The sequence below is a fragment of the Mustelus asterias genome, chromosome 10 (genome assembly GCF_964213995.1).
Source record: "Mustelus asterias chromosome 10, sMusAst1.hap1.1, whole genome shotgun sequence".
Classification (NCBI taxonomy): Eukaryota; Metazoa; Chordata; class Chondrichthyes; order Carcharhiniformes; family Triakidae; genus Mustelus; species Mustelus asterias.
In genome coordinates, this window is record NC_135810.1 from 110,388,288 (window position 1) to 110,413,786 (window position 25,499).

Sequence of the window (25,499 nt, forward strand, 5' to 3'; positions counted from 1 at the left end):
CCTCCTCCTGCTCTTTTCTTCTATGTTCCTATCTTATCTTATGACCTTATGCACGTCCCTTGTACTGTGATTCCAACCACACAGGCTGCACGGTGACACAGTGGTTAGCACTGCTATCTCACAGCGCCAGGGACCCGGGTTCGTTTCCCAACTTGGGTCACTGTCTGTGCGGAGTCTGCACGTTCTCCCCATGTCTGCGTGGGTTTTTCCGGGTGCTCCAGTCTCCTCCCACAGTCCGAAAGACCTGCTGGTTAGGTGCAATAGCCATGCTATCTTCTCCCTCAGTATACCCCAACAGGCGCCGGAGTGTGGTGACTCGGAGTTTTTCACAGTAACTTAATTGCAGTGTTAATGTACACCAACTTGTGACACTAATAAATAAACTTTAGATAAACTATATGAGCTATGAAGGCATCAGCAGGAAAAGTGAAAGCACTGCTTCACCCTTTAAGTGCTGGGCCCAAGCAAACTCAAAGGTCTAGTTAATTGCAGGAATAGTAAACCCACAAATTAGAGAATCTATACAAATATGATCCCTGAATCTCCAACAGGGTTGGAAGTTCTGGTTGGATGTGTTCCTGGAGGTCAGAGGCCTGGTCATGCGATATGCGGGCCAATCACATTTGCAAATATTATTGTGCAGTTTGGATTTGCTGTACTAGAGTGCCTTTGCTTGTCATTTTGGGTACCGCTTCTTCCCGCATCCAACTGAACTGGTTGCCAATTGGTGACTTGGTTATAAAGGGTAGTTCTGCAAGGCCCCAAAGCTGTCACTGGTTATTCATGAACAAGTATTAAGCATCCCCTGGGAGGAAGCTGGAGAGAGAGTGAGCCAGGATGAGTATCTGGAAAGATAACATTACTTCTCTTTATCTAACACAATGGAAGCCCGAGTGTATTTAGAATTTCAGGTGAAAGCCTAAATGGACCAGTTGGACCAAACAACTTTTTATGCATCTGATACTACTACAGCTTTTATTTTTCCCCCAAAGAAGGGTTAGTTCTCAATGTCCTATTCAACCAACACCAACAAAACCAATTAACTGGTAATTTATCTCAGTTGCTGTTTCTGGGGAATTGTAGTATGCCATATTACACTTGCCTTTAGAACAAAAAATAATTCATTAACTGAGGGCATGAAAGGTGCAATATAAAATTCAGGTTCTTCCTTTAACAAAAAAATTGCATTACGTGAATTTTGCCTTGCCAACTCTCAGCAAATATGAAAGCAACTGCAATGGTTATAATTTTCTTTTGCAACAAAACAAGATTCGCAAAAAATGCCCCACCAAAATAAACCGTACAACACTTTCTCAAACAAACATTCCACAGGAATTACTTTCAGTAATCATCGCACCTTAAACTTGTATCACATTTCATCTTTATTTTGGACTGCATCATTTGAGATACTACACATCAAAGCCAGTATTGAACAGTAAATAAAAACACTAACTTACCAGTGTATCGCTGCTGTATGCTTGCATGTAAACCCTTCCATTCCTCGACAGAATAATAAAACATTTCTCGGCACAGGCAATCTGCATCACTCCAAGATTAGCAATACCTTCACATTGAATGGGACAAATCACTGTTGTTTGACTTCTCCAACCAAGCAGCCCCCAGCCAAGAACTTCTTGCAAAGATCCCTACCACAAAAATCAACAGAAAAGAAACCTTCTTAGTATTTGCCTTTCTTCACAAATTCTCATTTCAAGTTAAGAGGAAGCAATGTCTGATAGCAGAACTTAAGTCTACCTTGCAGAAATATTAACAAAAAGCAAAGAACTGCAACTGCTTTGAGGAAAGAAGCCCTAGCAGAAATGTTAACTCATCTTTACTCTCCACAGATGCTGACTCACTTACTGCATATTTACAGTATTTTCTGTGCAATTTCATTTTTAAAAATCTTATAACCTTTAGCCGTCCCTTCAAGTCTGTTACAATAATAAGGAGTTGGTTGCAACCTGGACCTGCTCTGCCCATTTTGATGAGAAGCACGACTTCAGGCAGGTCTGAGAGCGGATCCTGAAACCAGGGGTACACGGCAGGAATTGACTACTGTTTGGGGTTCCAGACACTCCAGGGGTGCCTAGAGTCTTCAGGGATTGAAGACCAACTTCCTAGACACTATTGCATGCACCTCAGGAGAAATATCATCGAGCCAAACAAAAAGATTCTTCTATTTCATTTCTTTGGGCACTTTCATTTGTTAGTTATAACATCATGGGGAGGCGATAGTCTGACGGTAATGCCACTAGGCAATCAATCCAGGAGCTCAGCTAATGGTCTGAGGATCCAGGTTCCAATCCCGGCACGGCAGATGGTGGAATTTGAATTAAATAAAAATATTTGGAAGAATCTACTGGTGACCATTGTCAAAAAACCCCATCTGGTCCACGAATGTCCATGAGGGAAGGAAATCTGCCATCCTTACTTGGTCTGGCATAAATGTGACTCCAGAGCCACAGCAATGTGGTTGACTCCCAACTGCCCTCCGACAACTAGGGATGGACAATAAATGCTGACCAGCCAGCAACACCCATGCCCCACAAATGAATAAAAAATAAATTAGGGATGACGATGAGAGGTAATTTGGCTGGATGAGGTCGTTGGTGGCAAAAGGTGACCTGATGAAACCATCAGGGATATGTCCAACCAGAATTGGTACCCCAACTGCTTGCTGCACTCTCAATTTGTAGTGTACTAACCCAAGTTCCAACTGAAGTTAGTTTGTATTAAAATGTGGATTCTTATTTTTTCATCATTTCACTTTAGCTTTCCAACTGTCAGTCGCAAACTAAGCCAATGAAAAAGATGAAATACCGTTGACAAATTCAGCAAGAGAGCTCCGGCTCGAGGTTTCTCCACCACCATACCACCTCAAATCATTCATTTTTAGGATAGCAAGAGAGAGTTCATGGCTGAACCCAGGAGAATATCTGAAGCTGACCCAAAATATTTTGCAATTTATCATTTAAAGGAAAATCCTCTCTAATTTGCACTAACAAGCCTTTAGCTACAACTTTAGGCATCATTACCAGAGCAGTGCAAGATACTTATTTTTCTACATCAACCATTCTGGCAGATTCTTAAAAGGACAAGCATCGATAAGAGAAACAAATTCAAATGAAAGTAGTAAAAGTTGTCTTCCATGACCCAGGTTATGCAGAACTATAACTTCAGGAGGTGATGGCCCAGTGATAATATCGCTGGACTATTAATCCAGAAACTCAGCTAATATTCTGGGGATCCGGGTTCGCATCCCGCCATGACAGATGGTGGAATTTGAAATCAATTAAAAATATATCTGGAATTAAAAATCTACTGATGACCATGAAGCCATTGTCAATTGTTGGAAAAACACATCTGGTTCACTTATGTCCTTTAGGGAAGGAAGTCTACATGTGACTCCAGAGCCACAGCAATGTGGTTGACTCCCAACTGCCCTCGGACAACAAGGGATGGGAAGTAAATGCTGACCAGCCAACGACGCCCATGACCCATGAATGAATTTTTTAAAATATGGAGCATCCAAGTTTGGATTACAGATTGGATTGCAGAATGTGCGACATACAACTTGAAGTGGATGCTTCTATACAAGTTGGTTGAGACTTTTGAAGTTATTTAGACATATTTTTACCTTTTGAGATGGAGGAGAGCTACACTGGGGTGGCATGCAGGGAGTTGCCAAACGGTCCAGGTGAGCCATAATCACAACTGCTGTCTGCCGTAGGTCAATAGCCAAATCATTATCTTGGGGTAAAGTAAGATACCTCAAAAAACATTCATTTGGGCTCAAAGGATTTCCCAGTATCTGAAAGCAAATAAACAACAATATCCTTATTTAGTTCATGAATTTTCAATACTAAGTACATTAATGGCATTTATCATTCAAACTCATTGAGTGGTAAAAGTACAAAACTAAATTTTGATTACAACAAGCTCATGAAACCAGAGCAATCAAATGGAAAAATGAGATTCCTAAAATATACTGAGGACGCCTTCATCAAACTTGTTCTGGGTAATAAACTATGCCAGGGGATGAGTTAAATGTCCCTGAGCACCACAATATCAAAAGAAAACTTAAAAGATTAAATTAGAAAGGGAATAAGTCACTACCAAAGAAAATTTAAGATGAAGACTGAGCTAGATAATGTGGAAAGGGATGTTGAAACCAGGACTGTATTGCAACTGTGGGAGACTGCAAAGGTACCAAATGAGTAAACTCCCCCTCTACCATCTCCAAAAAAAAGAACAATAGCATTTATGAAGTTGTGGATAACTAAAGAATTTAGACACCAATTAATATTGAAGAGGCTGTGAGGAATAATAACCCCCAAAAACCTATAGAATACACAAAAATAATCAGAATAACGAAGGTCAAGAGGGAATCTGAGGAACCATTCTTTAAAAAATCAAAAAGAGTAAAGCATTTTATAAGTATATCAGTACGAAGAGAATTTCTAAAGCAAAATGGGACCTTTAAGAGAGGACTGACAACTTGTAAATTATGATTAAAAATACTGAGGTATTTAAGTGGTTTGCAGCACTCTTTATTAAATGTGAAGGATATTAGAGAAAAGATGAAACCAAAAGTGGTTGTGAGCGAGTTGAGCAACATTATTCTGAATAATTGGAAGTTTTGGATAAATTAGTTGGGCTAAAGGAAACAAAATGTCCAGGCTCAGCAGGTTATGTCCCATGGTCCCGAGGAAGGAAATGGTACTGGCCCCAGATATTGTATTTCAGGCCTCTTTCGAGAGGCTACAAACCGCAGGCATAGAGTGCGGCCAATGTCGTACCTCTTTTTTAAAAAAGATGGGAGTCCATCGGATAAGTAAAGACCAGTTAATTTAAATGAATGCAGCAGAGAAAATATCTGAGTCTCTAGAATGAAATTTGCATGTATTTGGATAAAGAAACAATAATTAGCAGACATACAAGTTTCAAAATGATTAATCATTGTCTTAGAATACTTCTAAATGCGAACAGGTATGGTAGACAGAAAAATGCAACCAATGTAATGGACACTCACATTAGGAAAGCTTTTAACAAAGTGCCACATGCAAGATTACTGAAGAAGAATAAAGGGGTATTAAATTAATAGCGGGATTAAAAACTGAATTAAAAAACTGTTTCAGAAGGTAAAAAACAGTAGGAGTTAAGGGCCATTTCTCAGAGTGGTTCAGGCACACTGATGTCCCACAGGGTTTAGTTTTGGAGCCTAGTCTGCTCACTGTGAATATCAATGAGTTGCACATTGAAGTGCTATCAAAATTTACAGTTGATACTAAAATAAGAGATATGGTTAATTATTCAACAAACTAAAAGAAGCTGAAAAGGAATAGTGATATGGTAGAGAAATGGGTTAAGAAGTGGTAGATGAATGCGAGATGATGCATTTTGCCAAAATAACAGCAGTGCTTATACTTTGAATAATAGGATCTTGGGATATTAAAGGGTTGGTAATGCTATAAAAATGCTAATGGCATTCTTGCTTTAGGCAGAGATTTAGAGTATAAAGCCAAGAGGTAATGCTGACTTCAGTTAGTGTGCCACATGTAGCTTTGGGCTTATTATGATGTGAATCCCATATACGAGGGCTTCATTCAACACAGATTCTGAAGAATGCTGCCTGGTTGAATGACAAACAAATAGAAAAAGAGATTTCAAAAATTGGGATTTTTATCATTACAGGGAAGTATGATAGTAAAGTTTAAAATTTTAAAAGAATGACATAGAATACATAAAAGTGAACATTTCCAGTAGCTGAATGGTCTAAAACAAGATGCCATCAATAATGCCATAAAATCTACACATAAATAAGTAAATGCAAGAGTTTCAAAGGAGGTAAGAGAAACTTTATTAAAAAAACACCAGAGAATTATCAGGTGGCTGAGACAGGAATTTCAACTAATCATCACAGCTAAAAAATTGGCATGGACAAGTTTAATTTATTTGTGTCACAAGTAGGCTTACATTAATACTGCAATAAAGTTACTGTGAAAATCCCCTAGTCGCCACACTCTGGCCTCTGTTCGGGTACACTGAGGGAGAATTTAGCATGGCCAATGCACCTAACCAGCACGTCTTTCGGACTGTGGGGGGAAACCGGAGCACCCGGCGGAAACCCACACAAACACGGGGAGAACATGCAGACTCCACACAGACAGTGACCCAAGTCAGGAATTGAATCTGGGTCCCTGATGCTGTGAGGTATCAGTGCTACCCACTGTGCCGCCTACCAAGTGTGCCCGTTAGGCTTAAGAACCAGTTTCCATACTGTAAATCTCTATGACTCTATATTCCAAATGTTACAAAGTGTTGAAGTACTCGAACAGAAACCCCCGACCTTTTGGAAGGCAACTCACAATCAAGATGCAACATCAATCCTGGGTAAAAGAACACTTTTCTTTTTTTAAATCATTAGCAAACATCTCCAGACTAGGTATAGCACAACAAGCTGCGGAGTAAATGTGTTGATAAATTAATCTAATATGCCATTAAACAAAGGTGCTGCTAGTGGCATTAACTTTATGAAGGAGCTCAAGGCTGAGGAATTGTTCGTAATGATTCACCAGCCAACAGTTAAAAGCTCAAGTCTCCGCATTGCATATTTAGGCTTGATTCCCATTGCTGTGATTGCATTTACACAATTTTAGGCCAAGCTGTCAAGCGGAACGAAATGATACAGGAGAGAACTGTTTGCTTAGAAATGGAATATCAGATACTCAGTCACCGTGTCACGCAATAGCTGCATCACCTGACAACTAATACAATGCGATACTGCTGAAAGGCATTATAAAATCCACACTTAACACCTTCACAACTAGAACTGTAATCAATGACTGGCTCATTTAGGAGCTAGAAATGATAACTGATGAAAAAAAAAAGACAAAACATTGCAAACATCAGAATTCCGTAATTGGTGCTTCTTGAAATCAGCATTAGATAAACTGCTGTGGTCAATAAATTCCATGTCCCAAAAATACTTGCACGTTTCTGAGCCAAGGAACATGTTGCTGGATACCTATGATCTGTATCCTCCTTTTCCAATTTAATATCCAAACAAAAGCTGCGGGAATCAAGCTTACAAACATTCCTTTTGCATTCTCCTCAATCTTGCGAGAATACTTTAAATGCAGCTTTTGTTCTACTCCCCAGTGTCCGTGATTTAACTTGGGACTTAATAATTTTTTAATAATGCATTTCTAATCCAGGATTCCCCCGGTGTTAATTCAAATGGATCCATTTCACTTCATTGATATTTCATGTTGCTCTGAACCACTAGAGTCAATGAAATGAAACAAATGTTACATTCAGCCACCAACAGAGACTAGGAGGAGGATGGACAATCAAGCCTGATATGATCATATTCTAAGCAATCTTCATTCAAAAATGCACACATGGGTTCATGGAGCGCTCTTTACATTTCATACCAGCCGTGTAAGGCAAAAGCGTGAAACACTTGGCTGACACGTCATTAAAAGCATCTTCACAAGTCTACCTGTACCTCTTCATCTGCAGTTGGCAAATCTTTACTGCACTGTATGCTCTGGAATCTCTGCAGAAGAGGTAAAAGTGGTGCGCTGGTGCCTTGTGATGATCTTTCATTGTCTGTTTCTCTGGTTCCATTTTCCCAAAGCTGCAGGAGTAGTAAAACTGCGGACAGCATTTGGCTATAAAAGGAAACAAAATTTCAATAAACTCAAGACAATGTTCTCTCTCACACTTAATATAGTTTGTCAATATTTCAAAAATGAGATGAAAATAGCCATTATAGATCAAGCAGCGACTAGCATTGAAAAACCACTGAGGAAAAGGCATGGCTGTGGGGCCAACAGCAGCACGAGTATCCATCCTTGATCATTCCCACTGCCTTCTCCCAGGACTCACCTGAAGCCTGCTGCTGGTACGGCAGATGGCTCCAGGTTGCAATCGTGGCGATGGGTAAGTGACAGGTGCCAGCAGCTCTCCCTGATTATCAAAACCCGCAGGCCTCCCAATCATGTTGCAAACCCTGTTGTCATGCACACAAATAGGGGCCATAACAAATGTTTAAAGCCTATATCTATCAATCAGAATCCTTTCAACAGATGGAACTAACTAGGAGATTGTCAGCCAGTGCCTCATATTAACTTGAGACCTTGCTTCCCACTTCGCTTCAATACTAAGACAGCATTGGGTCACCAACTGCTTGGAAATAAAACTGTCAGTTGCAAAATTCTGGAAGGTGACTTGGACATAAACAATACGCTAGTTTGCATTTCTTACCTCAGTGTTCCCCTTTGTACTGCCAGTTCTAGAAGTATTGCAAGAGCCAAGTGCTGGTCTTGAAGTGGAATGTTCCCTGACCCCTTAGAACTTGGTGCTCCATGAAGATCACTGCAGAACAACCAATATTTTAAGGCAAGTATTAACTGCCACAAAAACCAATTTCCTTTCTCGTCAAAATATCAAACTTAGCTTGCCAATTCATACCAACTTACCCTGTGACAACCGACCTGAGAAATTTTGTTGCTCTCTCTACAACTTCAAGCCACACGCTGGATACAGTGCCTTCATCAAATAATGATGCTTCTGGGAGAGAACGCAGTGCATCGAGAGATTCCTGCAGTAACTCGCTGCACAGGTCTGCATCTTCACCTTCATATCAAAACACACAGAAAAATCTCCTCAGGGAGTTTACAAACAAAGGCAAAGGTTATATTCAGGCCTGTTAAAAAAAAATAGCTCTACAACATCATGCAGCACAACACGCCCTTACCTGATCTCCAAGCTCTGCGAAGGAATGCAAAGGCAAATGATAGTGCTGCTCTAGATCCAACTCTGGCAAGTCCTTCAACACCTTTCCCAACTGGCCTAGAACTAATATTTTAAAAAAGTTAAAATGACAAGTGGCAACATGCACAAAAATGTTTAAACATTTGGAATAGAAGCAAATTAAGCCATTTTTTCCTTCAATTGCCTCCTAAAACGCACCAGCTTTTGATGGGAGTATAGCTCCAGGAGCGTCAATGGTGCTCCCCATCAAAGAGCAGCTGGCCTCCATTATTTAACATGGCCATTTATCGCATGTAAACCTAGCTCGAATATCAGCCTGCCACCTATGATGGAGCGCTTCACTAATAAATCTGAGGCTATTTTAATCTGAAACCCTCACACTCCACACCCAATTTTCATCAGTCATGATAGCAATCGGGAAAAGAACCCTGGCCAATTTTCTACTTTATAACCTGAAGGTCAACTGTAACATCCCAAATGATTTCAGCTAATGCATAGACTAAAAAACTGAACCTGGATCCATCCGTTCTGTAGAACCTTAACAATACATTAGGCAAAGCGTTCTAATTGGTTTTTATAATGTATAAATCAGGTTAGCTAGACAAAAATAGTTTTTATTAAGTTAAGTTTAGTTCATTTCATTGCTCTGTTGAACTTTTTTTTTTCAATGTTAGTTTTAATTTTCTGTTATTCTGTCCTTGGTCTCTTATTCAAATGTTACCTTCTTTGCAAATTGTTGTTCACTAATATCTTTTCGGGAAAGAAATCTGTCGTCCTGGCCTGCATGTAGCTCCAGTCTCACCTCAATATAGTTGACTCTGAACTGTCCATTAAAGTGGCCTAGCAAGGCACTCAGTGGCTATAAACAAGGCAACTAGGGGATGAGCAATGAATGCAACTCTTACTAAAGATTCCCACAACCCAATAATGAATTTTTAAAAATGTACCTGCAAATTTAAATTAGTAATGCAGCTATTTTAGTCTGAAGCATTTGAAACTATGAACGACATTTGTGTACGAATTCTCAAATGAAAGAATCAACATAATGCACACCCAACTATTAGCAAACACATTTTTTTTTAAAATCCAAAGATCCTTTAACTAATGGCACTGGTACAAACTCTCGGTCCTACTCCAACTCAATGGAAGGCAATTGGAGGTGCAATGTGCATCTGGCTTTGCAATTAATCTTATGCAAATTCAGTTCACTAGTGCTGACCTGCAGACGGCTGCATGGCCATGTTTTCAGCAGTACAGACATTTCAACCATCAGCAAAGCGAAAGAGGTCAAAAGAGAATAAAACAGACAAATAAGAAAGTCAGCAGCTCATTTTAGAACTCTCAATTTTTATTTCCATTGAAATGTGAAATTTAAATTTAATTTCCAATGGAAATCCAAGTTAACAGGGTTAAAAATGGCCCTCCATCTGTACAACGCAGGCAGCATTGGCTTTTCCCAGGGGTTAACTGAAGGTCAAGGATCAAATGAGCATAGTGAAAAACAATCCAACTTCAAACACCTCTCTGTGTGTGTAAGCAGCAGTGAATTTTAAATTAAGGGTATAAATCAAACAATACTTAATTTGTATTGTTTCTTCAAAATACTGGATGTTAGATAGAGCCAGTAAAAAGATCAACAGCGATGGTGGAAAGGTAGAATTGGATTCTGTCAACAAACATATGGAAGCTGACTCCATGTTTACAAATAATGTCCTCAAGGGGTAGCATATAGCTGAGGAAGAGGAATGAGGGAACAACCAATGCTTAGGAGACTCCAAAAGACATTAATGCAAGATTGGAAAGAGGAGCCTTGATGTTCTGGCTGTGTTCAGATAGCTAAGAATGGAATCAACCAGGACAATACTATTAGGGGAAAAGTACTGAAAAATGCTGGTGGGATCAAATGCGCCAACAGCTGCAGATAGGTCAAGGTGGAATGGTATACGGTGACCACAGTCACACTGCATTTGTGACCCTGTGCTGGGTCAGGGCTCAAAACCTGATTGGGAAGATTCAAAAGGTGAAGTTGTAGGGAGATGGATACATATTTGAGGCAACAAGGACTCAGCAAAAGAAAGAGAGATTAGAGATGATGAGATAACTTACAGATCATAGATTCCCTACAGGACAGAAGGAGATCATTCAGCCCATCGAGCCTGCACCAACAATAGTCCCACCCAGGCCATATCCCTGTAACCCCACGTATTTACCCTGCTAACACCCCTACACTAATGGGCAATTTAGCATGACCAATCAACCTAGCCTTCACATCTTTGGACAGAGCACCCAGAGGAAACCCATGCAGACACTGAAAGGACACAAGGGTCAAGAGAAAGAAGATAACGACTACATTTCTGAATGAGGGGGTCAATACTGGATGAGAGAGAATTATCTGTAACACCAACTCACATGAGAGCCAGAAAGAGAAATAGGATGGTGAAAGGTTTAGAGGGAACGGAGTAAAGGGAACAGAGGTGAATCTCAGGAACAAGGTAAGCTGCAAAACAAAATTTGGGAAAATTGGAGAGAATGGTGTGGGCTTAGGGCTAGGGTGAGCAAGGGGGATAGCAACAAATGCAGCTAAACAGACTGTCCCTTCTTTGTCTGTAAGATTGAGACTATGTTAGCCCTGAAATATACCTTTTTTTGTCAGCAACGGGCATAGGTACATTAATGCTCTTCCATTTAACATTTGTTTGTTCCAAGAGTACGCTCCTACTCAGTGCAATGAAGTATCGTTCAAGCACTGCCAATCTCTGCTTTAGTCTTATCCCAGACAGTGTTGTGGTTGCAGCTTGTGCAGCAATCGTCTGCTGCTCCTTCACAAGTACATGTAGACACTCTTTCAATTCGCTCACATCTACAAAGAAAATTCAATCGTAGTCATTACTTCCAAGGAATAAAAGAAAAATCATCGCAAATAACAATGGGAGATCAGTATATTTTGTAGAATGAGATCATTGTAAATAACAAATGGAGATGAGCATTTCTTGTAGAATGAGGTATGAAGGTACAAAATTTTCACCAGGTTATCCTACTGCACCCTTCCCTACAAAAGCTTTACAACCAAACGCAGCCTGACATAAAAGGAGAGTAAGACCACAGATTGTTCCAATACCCTGTTTCATGTTCATCCAAGAGAAGAATACCCAGGACAAACCAAGACAGAAAAATAATTTTCTCCCCCTCATTCCCTGCCTCCACTCAAAACTTTAAGTGATACTTTGAATATGCATCATTCTAAATTGCCAGATACCTTCAATAATATCTAGCACATTTGACAATCAGATACAAGGATACAAATCTGAATCCATAGGACTCTGAAGTACATACAAAAAGGATGAGATTGCACTGGAGGAGGTGCAAAGGAGATTCACCAGGATGCTGCCTGGGATGGAACATTTAAATTATGAAGAGGTTGGATAGGCTTGGGTTGATTTCATTAGAGCAGAGAAGACTGAGGGGTGACCTGATTGAGGTTTACAAGATTACGAGGGGCATGGACAGGGTGGATGGGGAGTAGCTGTTCCCTTAGTTGAAGGGTCAGTCATGAGGGGACATAGGTTCACATCCTTTATAAAATATCTGGATGAGCACTTGGTATATCGGGGCTATGGGCCAAGTGCTGGCAGATGGGATTAGGTAGGAGTTCAGGTGTTTCTGATCAGCCAGTGCAGAATCGATGGGCCAAAAGGCCTCTTCTGCACTGTACAATGCTATGAACGTGTAAATTAGGACCTGGAGCGAGGCTCATAAAATCCCGCCCGAGGCCAATGGAGAATTCCGTTCTGTGAGCCGCGCCCACCCCGATTCCAGGGTGCACGTGGCGGTTAAATTCCGGCCATTGTTTCCCCACTAACCAGGAACCAATTCTCACAAACTCCGTTCTGGTTCACTCTCCGCTCGGAAGGAGCTTCCCGGTTCTCTTCTGGACCAGGACACAGCAACCCACCAACCTGTTCCTTTCTTTGGCTGGTAATACATACTATATCAAATAAAGCACTTCTTGAAGTGTAAAGTATGGAATAAAAAGAATAAGGTTACATTAAATAAGCAAAAATTAAAATAAGCAGCAAATAGATACATCTTATTTATTTCAATTGTATATTGGAATAATAAAACATTTGAATTTCAGGTTCACATTGGCGGACAACTTTGAAAAAAGAGGGGATTAAGAGGAAAAAGAGAACCAGAGGGATAGGAGACAGAGATGAGCAAGATAGAACAAATGGGTAAAATGGAGAAGAAAGAGGGCAGAAAGAAATGAGAGGGTGAGATGGTATGAGGTGCTAAGAAAGGAGCGGACAGAAAAGATTGAAAGACAAATTCCCCAAAATTGTCAGCAAATTGGAGCAAAGAGGAGAAGACAGAGACACAGACAGAGAAGGGGAATAAGGCAAAATGATGCAGAACAAAAAAAAGAGACAGAAATATCATACTGAGGAGGGGCACAGTGAGAAGGTTGGGGGCAAGAGTTCCAGCTTGAACAAGAGAAGAAAAATGCTGCCAAGTTGAATTTTGGGTAATGAGGAAGAACAACTCAATTATCAACTGGTAGGATGTGAAGGGAGTGGACAGGACGCAGAAAGGTTTACAAGAATAATTGCTGGATGCTGGGATGAGGATCTTCAGTTATGAAGATAGATCGGAGAAGAATGTTTTCCTTGGAGAAAATAAGATTTGATCGAGGTGTTCAAAATCATGAGGGATCTGGACAGAGTAGATAGGGAGAAACTGTTCCTACTTATACAAGGGTCCAGAACAATGGGGCATACATTTCAAGTAATTAGCAAGAAGTAATCAAAAGGGAAAATACTGGAAAATCTCAGCAGGTCTGGTAGCATCTGCAGGGAGAAGAAAGAACTGACGTTTCCAGATGACCCTTTGTCAAAGCATTTTCTCTTTTGGTTTCAGATTTAAGCATCCGCAGTAATTTGCTTTTATTTAGCAAGAAGTAATATTGATATTAAGGAAAAAGTTTTCATGCAGAGTGGTTTAAATCTGGAGTGCTCTGCCTCGAGTGTGGTAGAGGCAGGGCTATTATTTGAAAAGAACGAACGTGCAGGGTTAGAGTGAGAAGGCAGGAAAATGGGACTAGGTGAGCTGCTCATTCGGAAAGCCAGTGCAGACACAATGAGCCAAATGGCTTCCTTCTGCACCATACCAATTCTGAGAATCAGAAAGGTTTGCCAGGCAGAGTGTCATTTACAAATCATGTTACTCTTGTTCGTTCAGTAACTTGTACCTGTCGGAACTACCGACTCGATCTATAAATAGGAGTTTGTTTCTCCAATATCAGTAAAGTGATGGAAGGGGTTATCAACAGTGCTATCAAGCAGCACCTGCACAGCAATAACCTGCTCAGTGACGCCCAGTTTGGGTTTTGCCAGGGTCACTCAGCTCCTGACCTCATTACAGCCTTGGTTCTAACATGGACGAAAGAGCTGAATTCCAGAGGTGAGGTGAAAGTGACAGTCCTTGACATCAAAGCTGCATTCGACCGAGTGTGGCATCAAGGAGCCCTAGCAAAACTGGAATCAATGGGCATCAGGGGACAAACACTCCTCTGGTTGGAGTCATACCTAATACATAGGAAGATGGTTGTGGACGGTCAGTCATCTCAGCTCCAGGATATCTCTGCAGGAGTCCCTTAGGGCAGTGTCCTAGGCCCAACAATCTTGAGCTGCTTCATCAATGACTTTCCCTCCGTCATAAGGTCAGAAGTGGGGATGTTCGCCGATGATTGCACAATGTTCAGCACCATTCACGACTCCTCAGATACTGAAGCAGTCCATGATCAAATGCAACAAGATCTGGACAATATCCAGGCTTGGGCTGACAAGTGGCAAGTAACATTCGCGCCACACAAATGTCAGGCAATGACCATCACCAATAAGAGACACCCAACCATCTCTCCTTGACATTCAATGGTGTAACCATCACCAAATCCCCCACTGTCAACATTCTTGGGGTTACCACTGACCTGAAACTCAACTGGACTCACCAAATGAACACACTGGCTACAAGAGCAGGTCAGAGGCGAGGAATACTGCAGTGAGAAATTCACCTCCTGACTCCCCAAAGCCTATCCGCCACCTACAAGGCACAAGCCAGGAGTGTGACGGAATACTCCCCACTTGTATGGGTGGGTGCAACTCCAACAACACTCAAGAAGTTAGACACCATCCAGGACAAAGCAGCAAGCTTGATTGGCACCACATCTACAAACATTCAATCCCTCCACCATCGACGCTCAGTCGCAGCAGTGTGTACTGTCTACAAGATGCACTGCAGCAATTCACCAAAAAAGATCCTTAGACAGGACCTTCCAAACCCATGACCGCTTCCATCTAGAAGGACAAGGGCAGCAATGTACATGGGAACAAAATCACCTGCAAGTTCCCCTCCAAGCCACTTGCCATCGTGACTTGGAAATATATCGCCATTCCTTCGCAGTTGTTGGGTCAAAATCCTGGAATTTCCTCCCTAATGGCATTGTGGGTCAACCCACAGCACATGGACTGCAGTGATTCAAGGCAGCAGCTCACCACCACCTTCTCAAGGGCAACTAGGGATGGGCAATAAATGCTGGCCAGCCAGCGACGCCATGTCCCACGAATGAATAAAAAAGAATTATACAATGCTACTGTGGTCTAGTTTTTGCCCATGTATTATAAGCTCCTTTGTTTTTGTTTATTATATATAGATTTCAGAAATATAATTTTATGTTGGTTGTTAATTGTTCCTTCAGTTTCTCAATAGTTAAATGTTAATGGGCCAGAGTTCAGCTACCTAATCCTGTGTCAACTTTGTCACATCTGAGCCAAGTCACATCAACTTTCCTGCAATGCAGTTTCCAGGAACTAGCTGTATGACACTTGACACACTGCTTGAATTTCTTATCTACAGATCTGAAAAATTTGTTATGCAAGAAGAACATTACAAAACTGTATCATAATAAGGATATATTTCGCTTCAAAATTTAAGAATTTAAAATGAACTTTTATCTTCTGGTCAGAATTTTAAAAGCAAGTTAAAATACTAATGAATAAAAAGGAATCAGATTAGAAAAGAGTTGCCTCCAAAAACTACCAGCTGCATTAACCTGTATAGAAAACATTTCTTTTCTTTTAAACAGAATACAACATAGCGTAAAATGTAAGTTTATGGTCTTCTGTTAATTTGTACACAGCTAGTAACTTGGCAATAGCACCAAGATGACACCCATCACGTGCTAATGTTCTTTTAACAGATCTGTCAGCTAGACTGGTCTTGTGACTCAATTTCAGCTATGCAACAAGCAGCTGCTCCACAGGCATTATCAGCCCTGCACAGTGCATTCGGAAGACCTCAATGTTTTCATGAACTAAGCAGCGACCTTTCCAAACACACTGTTGCCCAGGGTAACCCTGTCGCAAAAATCAGCTGAACAGATGGCATCCAACCAAAATAAGAAAGACACATCCCATGCCTGCCAGTCATGTGGGTTAGCAAAGGCACATAATTCAAGAGGAAGCAATCAACATTGCAGATCTTGACCCTTGTAAAGCGATTTTTCTCTCATAAGCAGTTTTAACAACTAAATGTTAGAAGAAGTACTCCTCGGCCCCGACCCACCAACATGTCAGGGACAATAAGCAATGTATGAATCCGATCGAAGAGGGCATGCTGTTAAAACCGTCAAAAACGGATGTGGGATGCTAGGTTTTTTTTTAAACCCATACCACAGAATTCAAATGGAAAAATAGAATCCCTGCGGTGCAGGAGAGGCCATTCGGCCCATTGAGTCTGCACCAACTCTCCAACAAAGCATCTTACTCTCCTGCCCTATCCTCATAACCCACGTATTTACCCCGCCAATCTCCATAACATACATATCCTTTTGACTGTGAGAGGAAACCAGAGCACCCGGAGGAAATCCATGTCGACACACAGAGAGTGTGCAAACTCCACACAGTCACCCAAGGCCAGAATTGAACTCAGGTCCCTGGTGGCTGTGAGGCTAACCACTGTGCCACCATGCCGTGCCTCCACAGTAAAAGAGAGGAAGAAGCACATTTTAAAATTATGGTTCTTCAATATTGAATAGGGATCAAGTATAGTAATGGATTGCAAATATTCAAGTAACCGCAATAACATACTTTCTAAATTCAGAACAAATTCGAACTTAATTTGCAAATAAATTAACTCTGAGCACAGTCACACTGACTCAGTTGGCTGGCAGACAGACCTTCAATTATGTAGCAAGACATTTCACAATCATAAGTTTGCAACAGAGATATAGGGTAAACACAAAGCAATGCCAGGCGCCAAAAGCATTAAAACTTGAACGTACAAGTGTTTCGAGTATAATTAAGAATGTATTGTAAGCACTGGAGGAGCCTTCAAGATTTTTATTAGTTAAAAACAAAACACTGCAGATGCTGGTGATTTGAAATAAAAACAGAAAGTGCTGACAATACTCAACAGATCTGGCAACATCTGTGGAGAGAGAAACGGAGTTAATGTTTCAAGGCTAGTACATCTCTTCTTTAGAACAGATTGTTTATTACCTGGTTGTCTGCCCCAAACCCACGACTCAATAATTGATTTGGCTCGATATGTGGATGTCGGTGTCTCGTCTTCATCCTTTTTCTCTTTGTCATTTTGCTCATCCTTCTTTGACCCAGTCTGACATTCATTATTGTCCTCTGGTGGGGGGGGAAAGAAAAATCAAATTTTAAGGCTCAGAATGTACCTGCAGATTCACTGTACATGATGGTGGAATAGAGCACCATAGTTCAGTGGATTATAACAAAATACAATAACTAAAATAAGAGGAGGAGCCTTTAAGATTAACCAATTAATTAGAAATGTGTTTACTTGTTCTCCTCTTCAAAAATGCAATCTTAAAATACAAAACATAGAGGGATTGTGCAGGTAAGAAGCAACGTCTCACAGTATATAGTGCCATTATGCCCCACAGCACTTCACAGAGAAATGACCAGACACTAAGATTGATGCAGATACACTGGAGGAGATATTGAGAGGGACAATTTAATCTCTGTTCACATCTTTGTATGAAGGAGTTCGTTAGCTCAGTTGGCTCATGATGCGGAGTGACGCCAACAGTGCGGGTTTAATTCCCGTACTGGTTGAGGTTATTCATGAAGGCCCGTTTTCTCAACCTTGCCCGTCAGGTTAAATCACCTCCAGTCAGCTCTCTCTGAAAATGGGGGAGAACAGCCTACGGTCCTCCGGGACTTTCATTGTATCATCCACAATTTTATGACTCATTGCATCGAAGCCTTCCTCTAGATAATTACTGATTATCAGTAGTGATCCCAATGCAGAAGCCTGTGGACCTCCAGTCATTTTCTGGTTTCTTTAAGAGCAATTTCCATGAACGATTTTTGGCTTCCATGATTTGAGCCAGAAAACTATCCAATCTAAGCAGCATATTATTGTCTCATGAGATCTAATTTTTCCCAATAGTTAATAATGTTTCACCTTTAAATGTTTTTGTGAGGCAAGTGATGCAACATCAACCAGAGCATTGTCACCCCCATTTGTCTGGTCACTTCCTCAAAGATTGCAACCGGTTTAGAACAGGCCTATATGCCTAAAACCATACTAGGCATCCAAAATAACTGTTAAAAATTAAAGTTTATATATATTTTATTAATGTCACAAGTAGGCTTATATTAACACTGCAATGAAGTCACTGTGAAAAACTCCGAGTCGTCACACTCCGGCGCCTGTTCAGGTACACTGAGGCCAATCCACCTAACCAGCACATCTTTCGGACTGTGGGAGGAAACCGGCGCAACCGGAGGAAACCCATGCAGACACAGGGAGAACTGTGCAAACTCCGCACAGACAGTGACCCAAGCCGGGAATCGAACCCGGGTCCCTGGTGCTGTGAGGCAGCAGCGCTAACAATGGTGCCACCAATATCACATTAATGTTTCAACCAGTTCCCCCTTCCAAAGTAAAATAGACAAATCTAAGTTTCAGGATCCAATAATAGAGCATGTAATTCACCTTTTATCATGGTAATCAACCTGGATCTTAACTAGGTACTGAATATATGAACCATTGGCTCATACGACCTTCTAGACTTCTGGATAAACTGCAGGATAAATGGCATCAAGTCCTTGAGCATAAGTAATTTTATGCACATTAAATCCTAGCTAAAATAATTTCTGAAGTTATTTCATTTGTTGGCCATATCTTCATCTCCATACTTGCTGTGAGAGTCCCGCAAAAGGAATATACAGCCCTTGATTATTCTGTGACTTCTTGTACAAGTTGGTTGTCCTCAGTTTCTTTGTATACTTGCCCTTACGTTCCTGACATTTAAACTTTTCATACATCACAAATTGCTTTAAGGAAAATTTCCATCATCATGTATAACAGTGACCACCCCTGTGTTCTACCCACCACCCCACCATCCCACACCGACACCCCTCCTTTTTCAACCGATGGGTGAACAGGACATCATCAGGATGTCACGTGGTCGGTTCCTTAGCGTGCCCTTGTTCCAACGAGGAACAACTTGAATGCACAACAGCAATGAATTCCCAATTGCAACAATAACATTGCGGCAGGCCACATTACTTTCAGATGTTTTTCATAGGGCAACGGCCCAAGTCTCAGTCACCTCAGATACCCTGAAAACTCCTGTTGCCACATTCTAAAGCTAGGTCACAATGGGACAGCTGCATTTTGCGGCTCTTCCAGGTTTACATCCACAGGGTATCTAGTATCATGTACAAAGTAAAAATATGGCACCAGTACTCCATGCTGGCACAGTTGCCAACAATGGTCTTTTAAGCACATAAAGAGCCATCTACGTGCCTCTTGTGCTACTGTTATGGATTGGCATAATGGGTGCAGCCCATTTTTGTGACAATGAATCAATGCTTTTAAACCCAAAGACCAGCATTAGTTCAAAAGATCAAGTTTAAAATACAGTGAAAGTTAAGCAGGTGTGCCAGCATCTGATCTCAACAAACCAGCTAAGTTCAGACTGATGTTACCACTGGCTGCTTGAGACTCGCATGCCAGAAGCAGAGTAATTTGATTAATATAAAAACAGATTAATTAACCAACTCTGAGCCGGTTCCTACAATCACAAAAAGGTACAGGATGTGGAAAAGCAAAGGTTTGGACTAGGTTTGCATATCATACAGCTACCTCACATTTAAATAGCCAATGGCTCATTGTTACTAGTTGAGAGTCTGTCGGGTCTCTCAGTTGCAGTGGTGCTCGCCACACCTGTAAATAGTCTGAGCATTTGAAGTGTGTCAGCACTACTCAATATCTAATTATACAATAGCATAATCTAGAGCAATCAGAACTGGACTTTGTGTCTTCTGCAATCGCTGTCACACGTGCTTCTCCAATCTTTTCAAGATGGGCCTATAAGCACTTTGAGAATTAGCCGAGATACAAATCATTAAGTTGTTTTATACTGTCAATACCAAGTGAAGGCATAACAATCAAAACAAATTTCACACCTCCCAAAAAGAAAGGGGAAAAGAGTTATGAATCCAAGTCCTTTTTGTCCCAAGGAAAGAGAAGCATAGTCTCTCCGGCATATTCCAGTGCAGGGATTTAGCAGTCGGCCTGACCATCTATCTGCTCTTTTAGGCAGACGTACTTTACAGCTAGCTCAGCTGTTCCCACATGAAAAGAACTAGTTTTTGAATGACCGAGTTAGAATCATCAAATGGTTACAGCACAGGAGGAGGCTATTTGGTTCGCCGTGTCCATACCAACTCTGTGCAAGAGCAACTCAGTTAATCCCACTTCCCAGCCTTTTCCTTGTAGCCCAATAATTTGTTTTCTATTCGGGTAATTACCATTTGGAAAGTCACGATGGAGTCTGACGCCACCATACTCTCAGACAGAGAATGCCAGATCCGAATCACTCGCTGCACTAAAAACGGTTTCCTTCATTTGACTTTCAGTTCTTGTGCATTCGCCTGAATTGGTATCCTTGGTTTCTTGACCCTTCCACCAATGGGAACAGTTTCTCCCTACCTACTCTATCCAGACTCATCATTTTCCCCAGGATCACTCAGCTCCTGATCTCATTACAGCGTTGGTCCGAACATGGACAAAACAGCTAAATGTAGGAAGAGAGACAAGAGTGGCTGCCATTGACATCAAGGCAGTATTTCACTGAGCATGGCATCAAGGAGCCAGAGTAAAACTGGCGTCAATTGAAATCGGGGATGGGAGTCAAACCTAACATAAAGGAAGATGGCTGTGGTTGTTGGAGATCAATCACCTCAATCCCTGGAAATCATTGTAAAAGTTCCTTAGGGTAGCGTCCCAGGTCCAACCATCTTCCACTGCTCCAATGATCTTCCCTCCATCAAAATTTCAGAAGTGGGAATGTTCGCTGATTATTACACAATTTCAGCACCATTCGTGACTCCTCAGATATTGAAGCAGTCCATGTCTAAATGTAGCAAGACCTAGACAACACTCTTGTTTGGGCTGATAAGTGGCAAGTAATATTCACACCACACAACTATCAGGGCAATAACCAGTTCCGACAAGAGAGAATCTATCCACCCCCTTTGACATTCAATGGCGATCACTGAATCCCCCACCCTCAACATCCTGGCAGTTGCCACCAGCCAGAAACTGAACGGGACCAGTCATATAAAATTCTATGACTACAAGGACAGGTCAGAGGCTGGGAATTCTGCAGCAAGTAACTGACCTCCTGACTCCCCAAAGCTTGCCAACTATTTACATGACACAAGTCAGGAATGTGATAGATGGTCCTCCACTTGCCTGAAGGAGTGCAGCTCCAACAACACAAGACGATCAACACCATTCAAGGCAAAGTAGCCCACATGATTGACCCCATATCCACCATCTTAAACATTCACTCCCTCCACTACCAATGCACAGTGGCAGCAGTGTACAACATCTACAGGATGCACTGCAGCAACTCACCAAGGCTCCTTCAACAGCATCTTCAAACCTGCAACCTCAACCACCTAGGACAAGAGCAACAAATATCTGGGAACACCACCACCTGCAAGTTCTTCTCCAAGCCACACAGCATCCTGACTTGGAACTATCATCACCATTCCTTCACTGTCTGAGTCAAATTCCTGGAATTCTCTTCCTAACAGCACTGTGGTGTACCTACGCCACATGGCCTGCAACAGTTCAAGGCCACAGCTCACCACCATTTTGTCAAGAGTAATTAGGGATGGGCAATGAATGCTCGTCTAGCCAGCAACACCCACATCCTGCAGATGAACAAACAAAAAAAAATGTACACTTCTATCAAACCCCTCTTAGCCATCTCTCCTCCAAAGAGAAAAGGCCCAGTTTCTCCAATCCATCTACATATCCAAAGTCCCTCAGTTCTACTAACATTCTCATAAATCTTTTCTGCACCCACTCGAATGCCTTCATAACCTTCTAAATAACGGTGCCCAGAAATGGGCATAATATTCCAATTGAGACCGAATCAGGGTTTTATGAAAGGTTCACCTTGCTTTTATGCTCTACGTCCCAATATATTAAGCCCAGAATCCCGCACATCATTTAACCAGTGCCAGTTCCATGATTTGTACACATATACCCTTGGGTACCAGTGCTCCTGCAGTCCCTTTAGTATTGTACCCTTTATTTTATATCACCTATCCTCATACCTCCTTCCAAAATGTATCACTTCATACTTCTCTAAACCAGGTTTCATCTGCCATGTGTCCACCCAATGCACCAACATGTCTATGTCCTCCTGAAGTATATCATTATCTTCCTCATAGTCCACAGTAACCCCCAAGTTTTGTGGTGGATGCAAATTTTGAATTTGTGCCCTGCGCATGCAAGTCTTGAACATTAATATCTTGATTTTGATTTGATTTGAAAGCAATGTTGCGACAAACCCAAGGAACCTCATTGTATAACTTCCAACAGCCTGAAAACAATCATTGTGACATTCCACATCTGACTTTAGCACATTTGTTACCCAATTCCTGCAGTCTTATTTTTAATGTTGCACAATTTCATTTAGTTTTAAAAGGCAACCTTTCAATGTTTATCAATCCCAAAATCCTATCTGTGGAGGAAAGAAAACTGAAAATCGAGAAGCATCATACCACATCATATCAGTTGTTTGAAAGATACTAGTTTTACACTGAAATTCTTACCTTTCGATGTTAACGAGTCATTGAGATTTTGCATTGCTTCAGGACCAGCATAAACAATTTCACCATCTTTGACCATTTCATTCCAAAGTCCACAGAGTCCATCTCGGGTGAAGGCAAGCTAAGACAAAAGTAAGATAAAAAGGTGACTCAGTAATACATTTTTAATAGTTTAACATCCCTCAGTTTCACAAGTCAAGACAGAAGAGTCTGCAATACTGAAGTGTAAGTTAGAAATGACCCAAAAATTAATTATTACGCTTCATACCTTCCCCCTTAAAATGAAAGTAATCGCTGGGGCCTTTTGTGTTAGTAATATGCATTTTTTTTATAGCTTGAAAGATTCTACATGGAAAGTGTTATGGCTTTGGGGAACAAGAAAGAGGACAGTGCTGCATCTGCCACTCTACACTGATGTGACCTTATGACAATAATTTGGTCCTGCCCACCCACCAAAAATACAAACAAGAATAAACCCATATGAAATCATGTTCACTTAAATCCAGAAAGTTAAACTTTTTTTACTGACAGACTTATCCTTCGAACGAATGGTCAGAAACGATGGAATACCCGACAATGGACGCATTGCATTGTGTTGATGCTGCAATCCTTTGGCGTACATGTTAAACATCCCGGTTCAGCAGTGATATCACAAAACTGAGTGACCAACTTGACAGCAGCACCGCTGGCAGCCAACCTGACCAACACATTATTACATAGAACAGTACAGCACAGTACAGGTCCTTCGGCCCTCGATGTTGTGCCGAGCTTTGTCCGAAACCAAGATTGTATGGAAAGAAAACGTACAGCGCAGAAGGAGGCCATTCGACCCATCGAGCCTGCACCGACAACAATCCCACCTAGGTCCTTATCCCCGTATCCCTGCTAACCCCTCTAACCACGCATCCCTTGACACTAAGGGACAATTTAGCATGCCCAATGCACCTAACCCACACATCTTTGGACTGCGGGAGGAAACTGGAGCACCCGGAGGAAACCCACGCAGACACGTGGAGAACGTGCAAACACCACACAGACAGCGACCCAAGCTGGGAATCGAATCCTGGAGCTGCGCGGCAGCAGTGCTAACCACTGTGCCATGCAGGAATTTTTAGAATGGCAGCTTTTTAAATTTAAATAGGTCCATTATAGATCTTCATTTCTGTTGCCACAACTCGGCTCAACTCAGCACAAATCAGGAATCTTGGGCCAGTGGGGAACCTGACAGAATGGGTGATGGACTCACTCTGCCCACTTGATGAACGCGGTCACATGCCAATTGTCTCAACCGACCAGAAGGTGGGTAGATAAGTTGAAAGAACCTCTATGAATACAATGCCATCTGCCAAATGTAAACAAATTGTAATGAAACTGAATAAGAGATAAGGTTGAAACAAAGTCTGAGCACCATTTTATGCTGCTAAGTACTGAATAAGTAAAAGCCAACTGCCTGCTCCTTCAAATAACAATTCACTGCTTGTGCTGTTCAGGTCATTTCATGATTTATAACCTTCAGTCTCATTCTTCGAGTTCTATAAAGCTCTCTTCTTTTTAAAAAAACAGCAACTTTAAAGCAACATGAACTATTTTCAAAAGCCAATACCAGATATATATTTAATGTTGGGAAAAAACAAATTCTTTCTAATCCCTAGTTTTAGTTGAAGCGCAAGCATCCTAAATGTGACTTTCTATGTTCTATTAGATAGGCCTAGAGGTGGGGATGTGATCGGCGCAACTTGTGGGCCGAAGGGCCTGTTTGTGCTGTGACTTTCTATGTTCATCCTCTGATTATGAAATTGCTCTCCAAGCCATTATCTCACTTTTTAAATATTTGAACATGTTCTCTTTCATTCATTTTTCCTGCAACATTTTGGGCATAATCACTGCTGTTCTTTGCTGAGCTACTCTCTATACATCACTGTGCTTTGGAGTATTACCTACAGTTTTAGATATCCACTTTCAAAATAAATAATTTAAATTGATCTTTGGATCACCAGAGTTAAAGTCCCATGATGGACGCCTTTCATGCTACAACTCAAGGATGGCATGGTGGCACAGTGGTTGGCACTGCTGCCTCACAGCACCAGGGACCCAGGTTCAATTTCGGCCTCAGGTCACTGTCTGTGTGGAGTTTGCACATTCTCTCCGTATCCGCGTGGGTTTCCTCCGGGTGCTCCGGTTTCCTCCCACAGTCCAAAGATGTTTGGGTTAGGTTGATTGGTCATATAAAGTTACCCCTTAGTGTCAGGAGGGCTAGCAGGGTAAATACGTGGGGTGATGGGAATAGGGCCTGGGTGGGATTGTTGTCGGTGCAGTCTTGATGGGCTGAATGGCCTCCTTCTGCACTCTAGGGATCCTATGATTCTAAGTAGAGAGATCTTTACCGTCCCCCGCCCGTCCAGCCCCAAAACATTTCTTTTTATAACTATCTACATCGCTTTTCCTCTTAAAGCTACCTGGAAAGTTCATGTTTCCCTGTGTGATACTGCTTTGAAGGAACCAATTCAGATGTCTGCTTAATATCCTGGTTCACGCCTGCTGTTAGACCTT

The 25,499-nt window shown here is 41.5% G+C and overlaps 1 protein-coding gene across 14 annotated transcripts in view; it reads right to left on the reverse strand.

Moving 5' to 3' along the window:
* The window catches only part of herc2 (HECT and RLD domain containing E3 ubiquitin protein ligase 2), a 241,926-nt gene that overhangs the window by 187,478 nt on the left and 28,949 nt on the right, over positions 1-25,499 (reverse strand). For 8 of the 14 annotated variants that reach the window (XM_078222442.1, XM_078222438.1, XM_078222437.1 and 5 more), the window contains exons 2-10: positions 22,953-23,070; positions 17,337-17,474; positions 11,425-11,644; positions 8,768-8,868; positions 8,490-8,646; positions 8,275-8,385; positions 7,508-7,679; positions 3,641-3,814; positions 1,458-1,646 (exon numbers count right to left, since the gene is read on the reverse strand). In XM_078222442.1, the coding sequence (XP_078078568.1) occupies positions 1,458-1,646; positions 3,641-3,814; positions 7,508-7,679; positions 8,275-8,385; positions 8,490-8,646; positions 8,768-8,868; positions 11,425-11,644; positions 17,337-17,474; positions 22,953-23,070 (1,380 nt within the window). The remainder of the gene's footprint in view (positions 1-1,457; positions 1,647-3,640; positions 3,815-7,507; positions 7,680-8,274; positions 8,386-8,489; positions 8,647-8,767; positions 8,869-11,424; positions 11,645-17,336; positions 17,475-22,952; positions 23,071-25,499) is intronic. The other 6 variants (XM_078222435.1, XM_078222444.1, XM_078222443.1 and 3 more) reach the window with 3 other exon arrangements.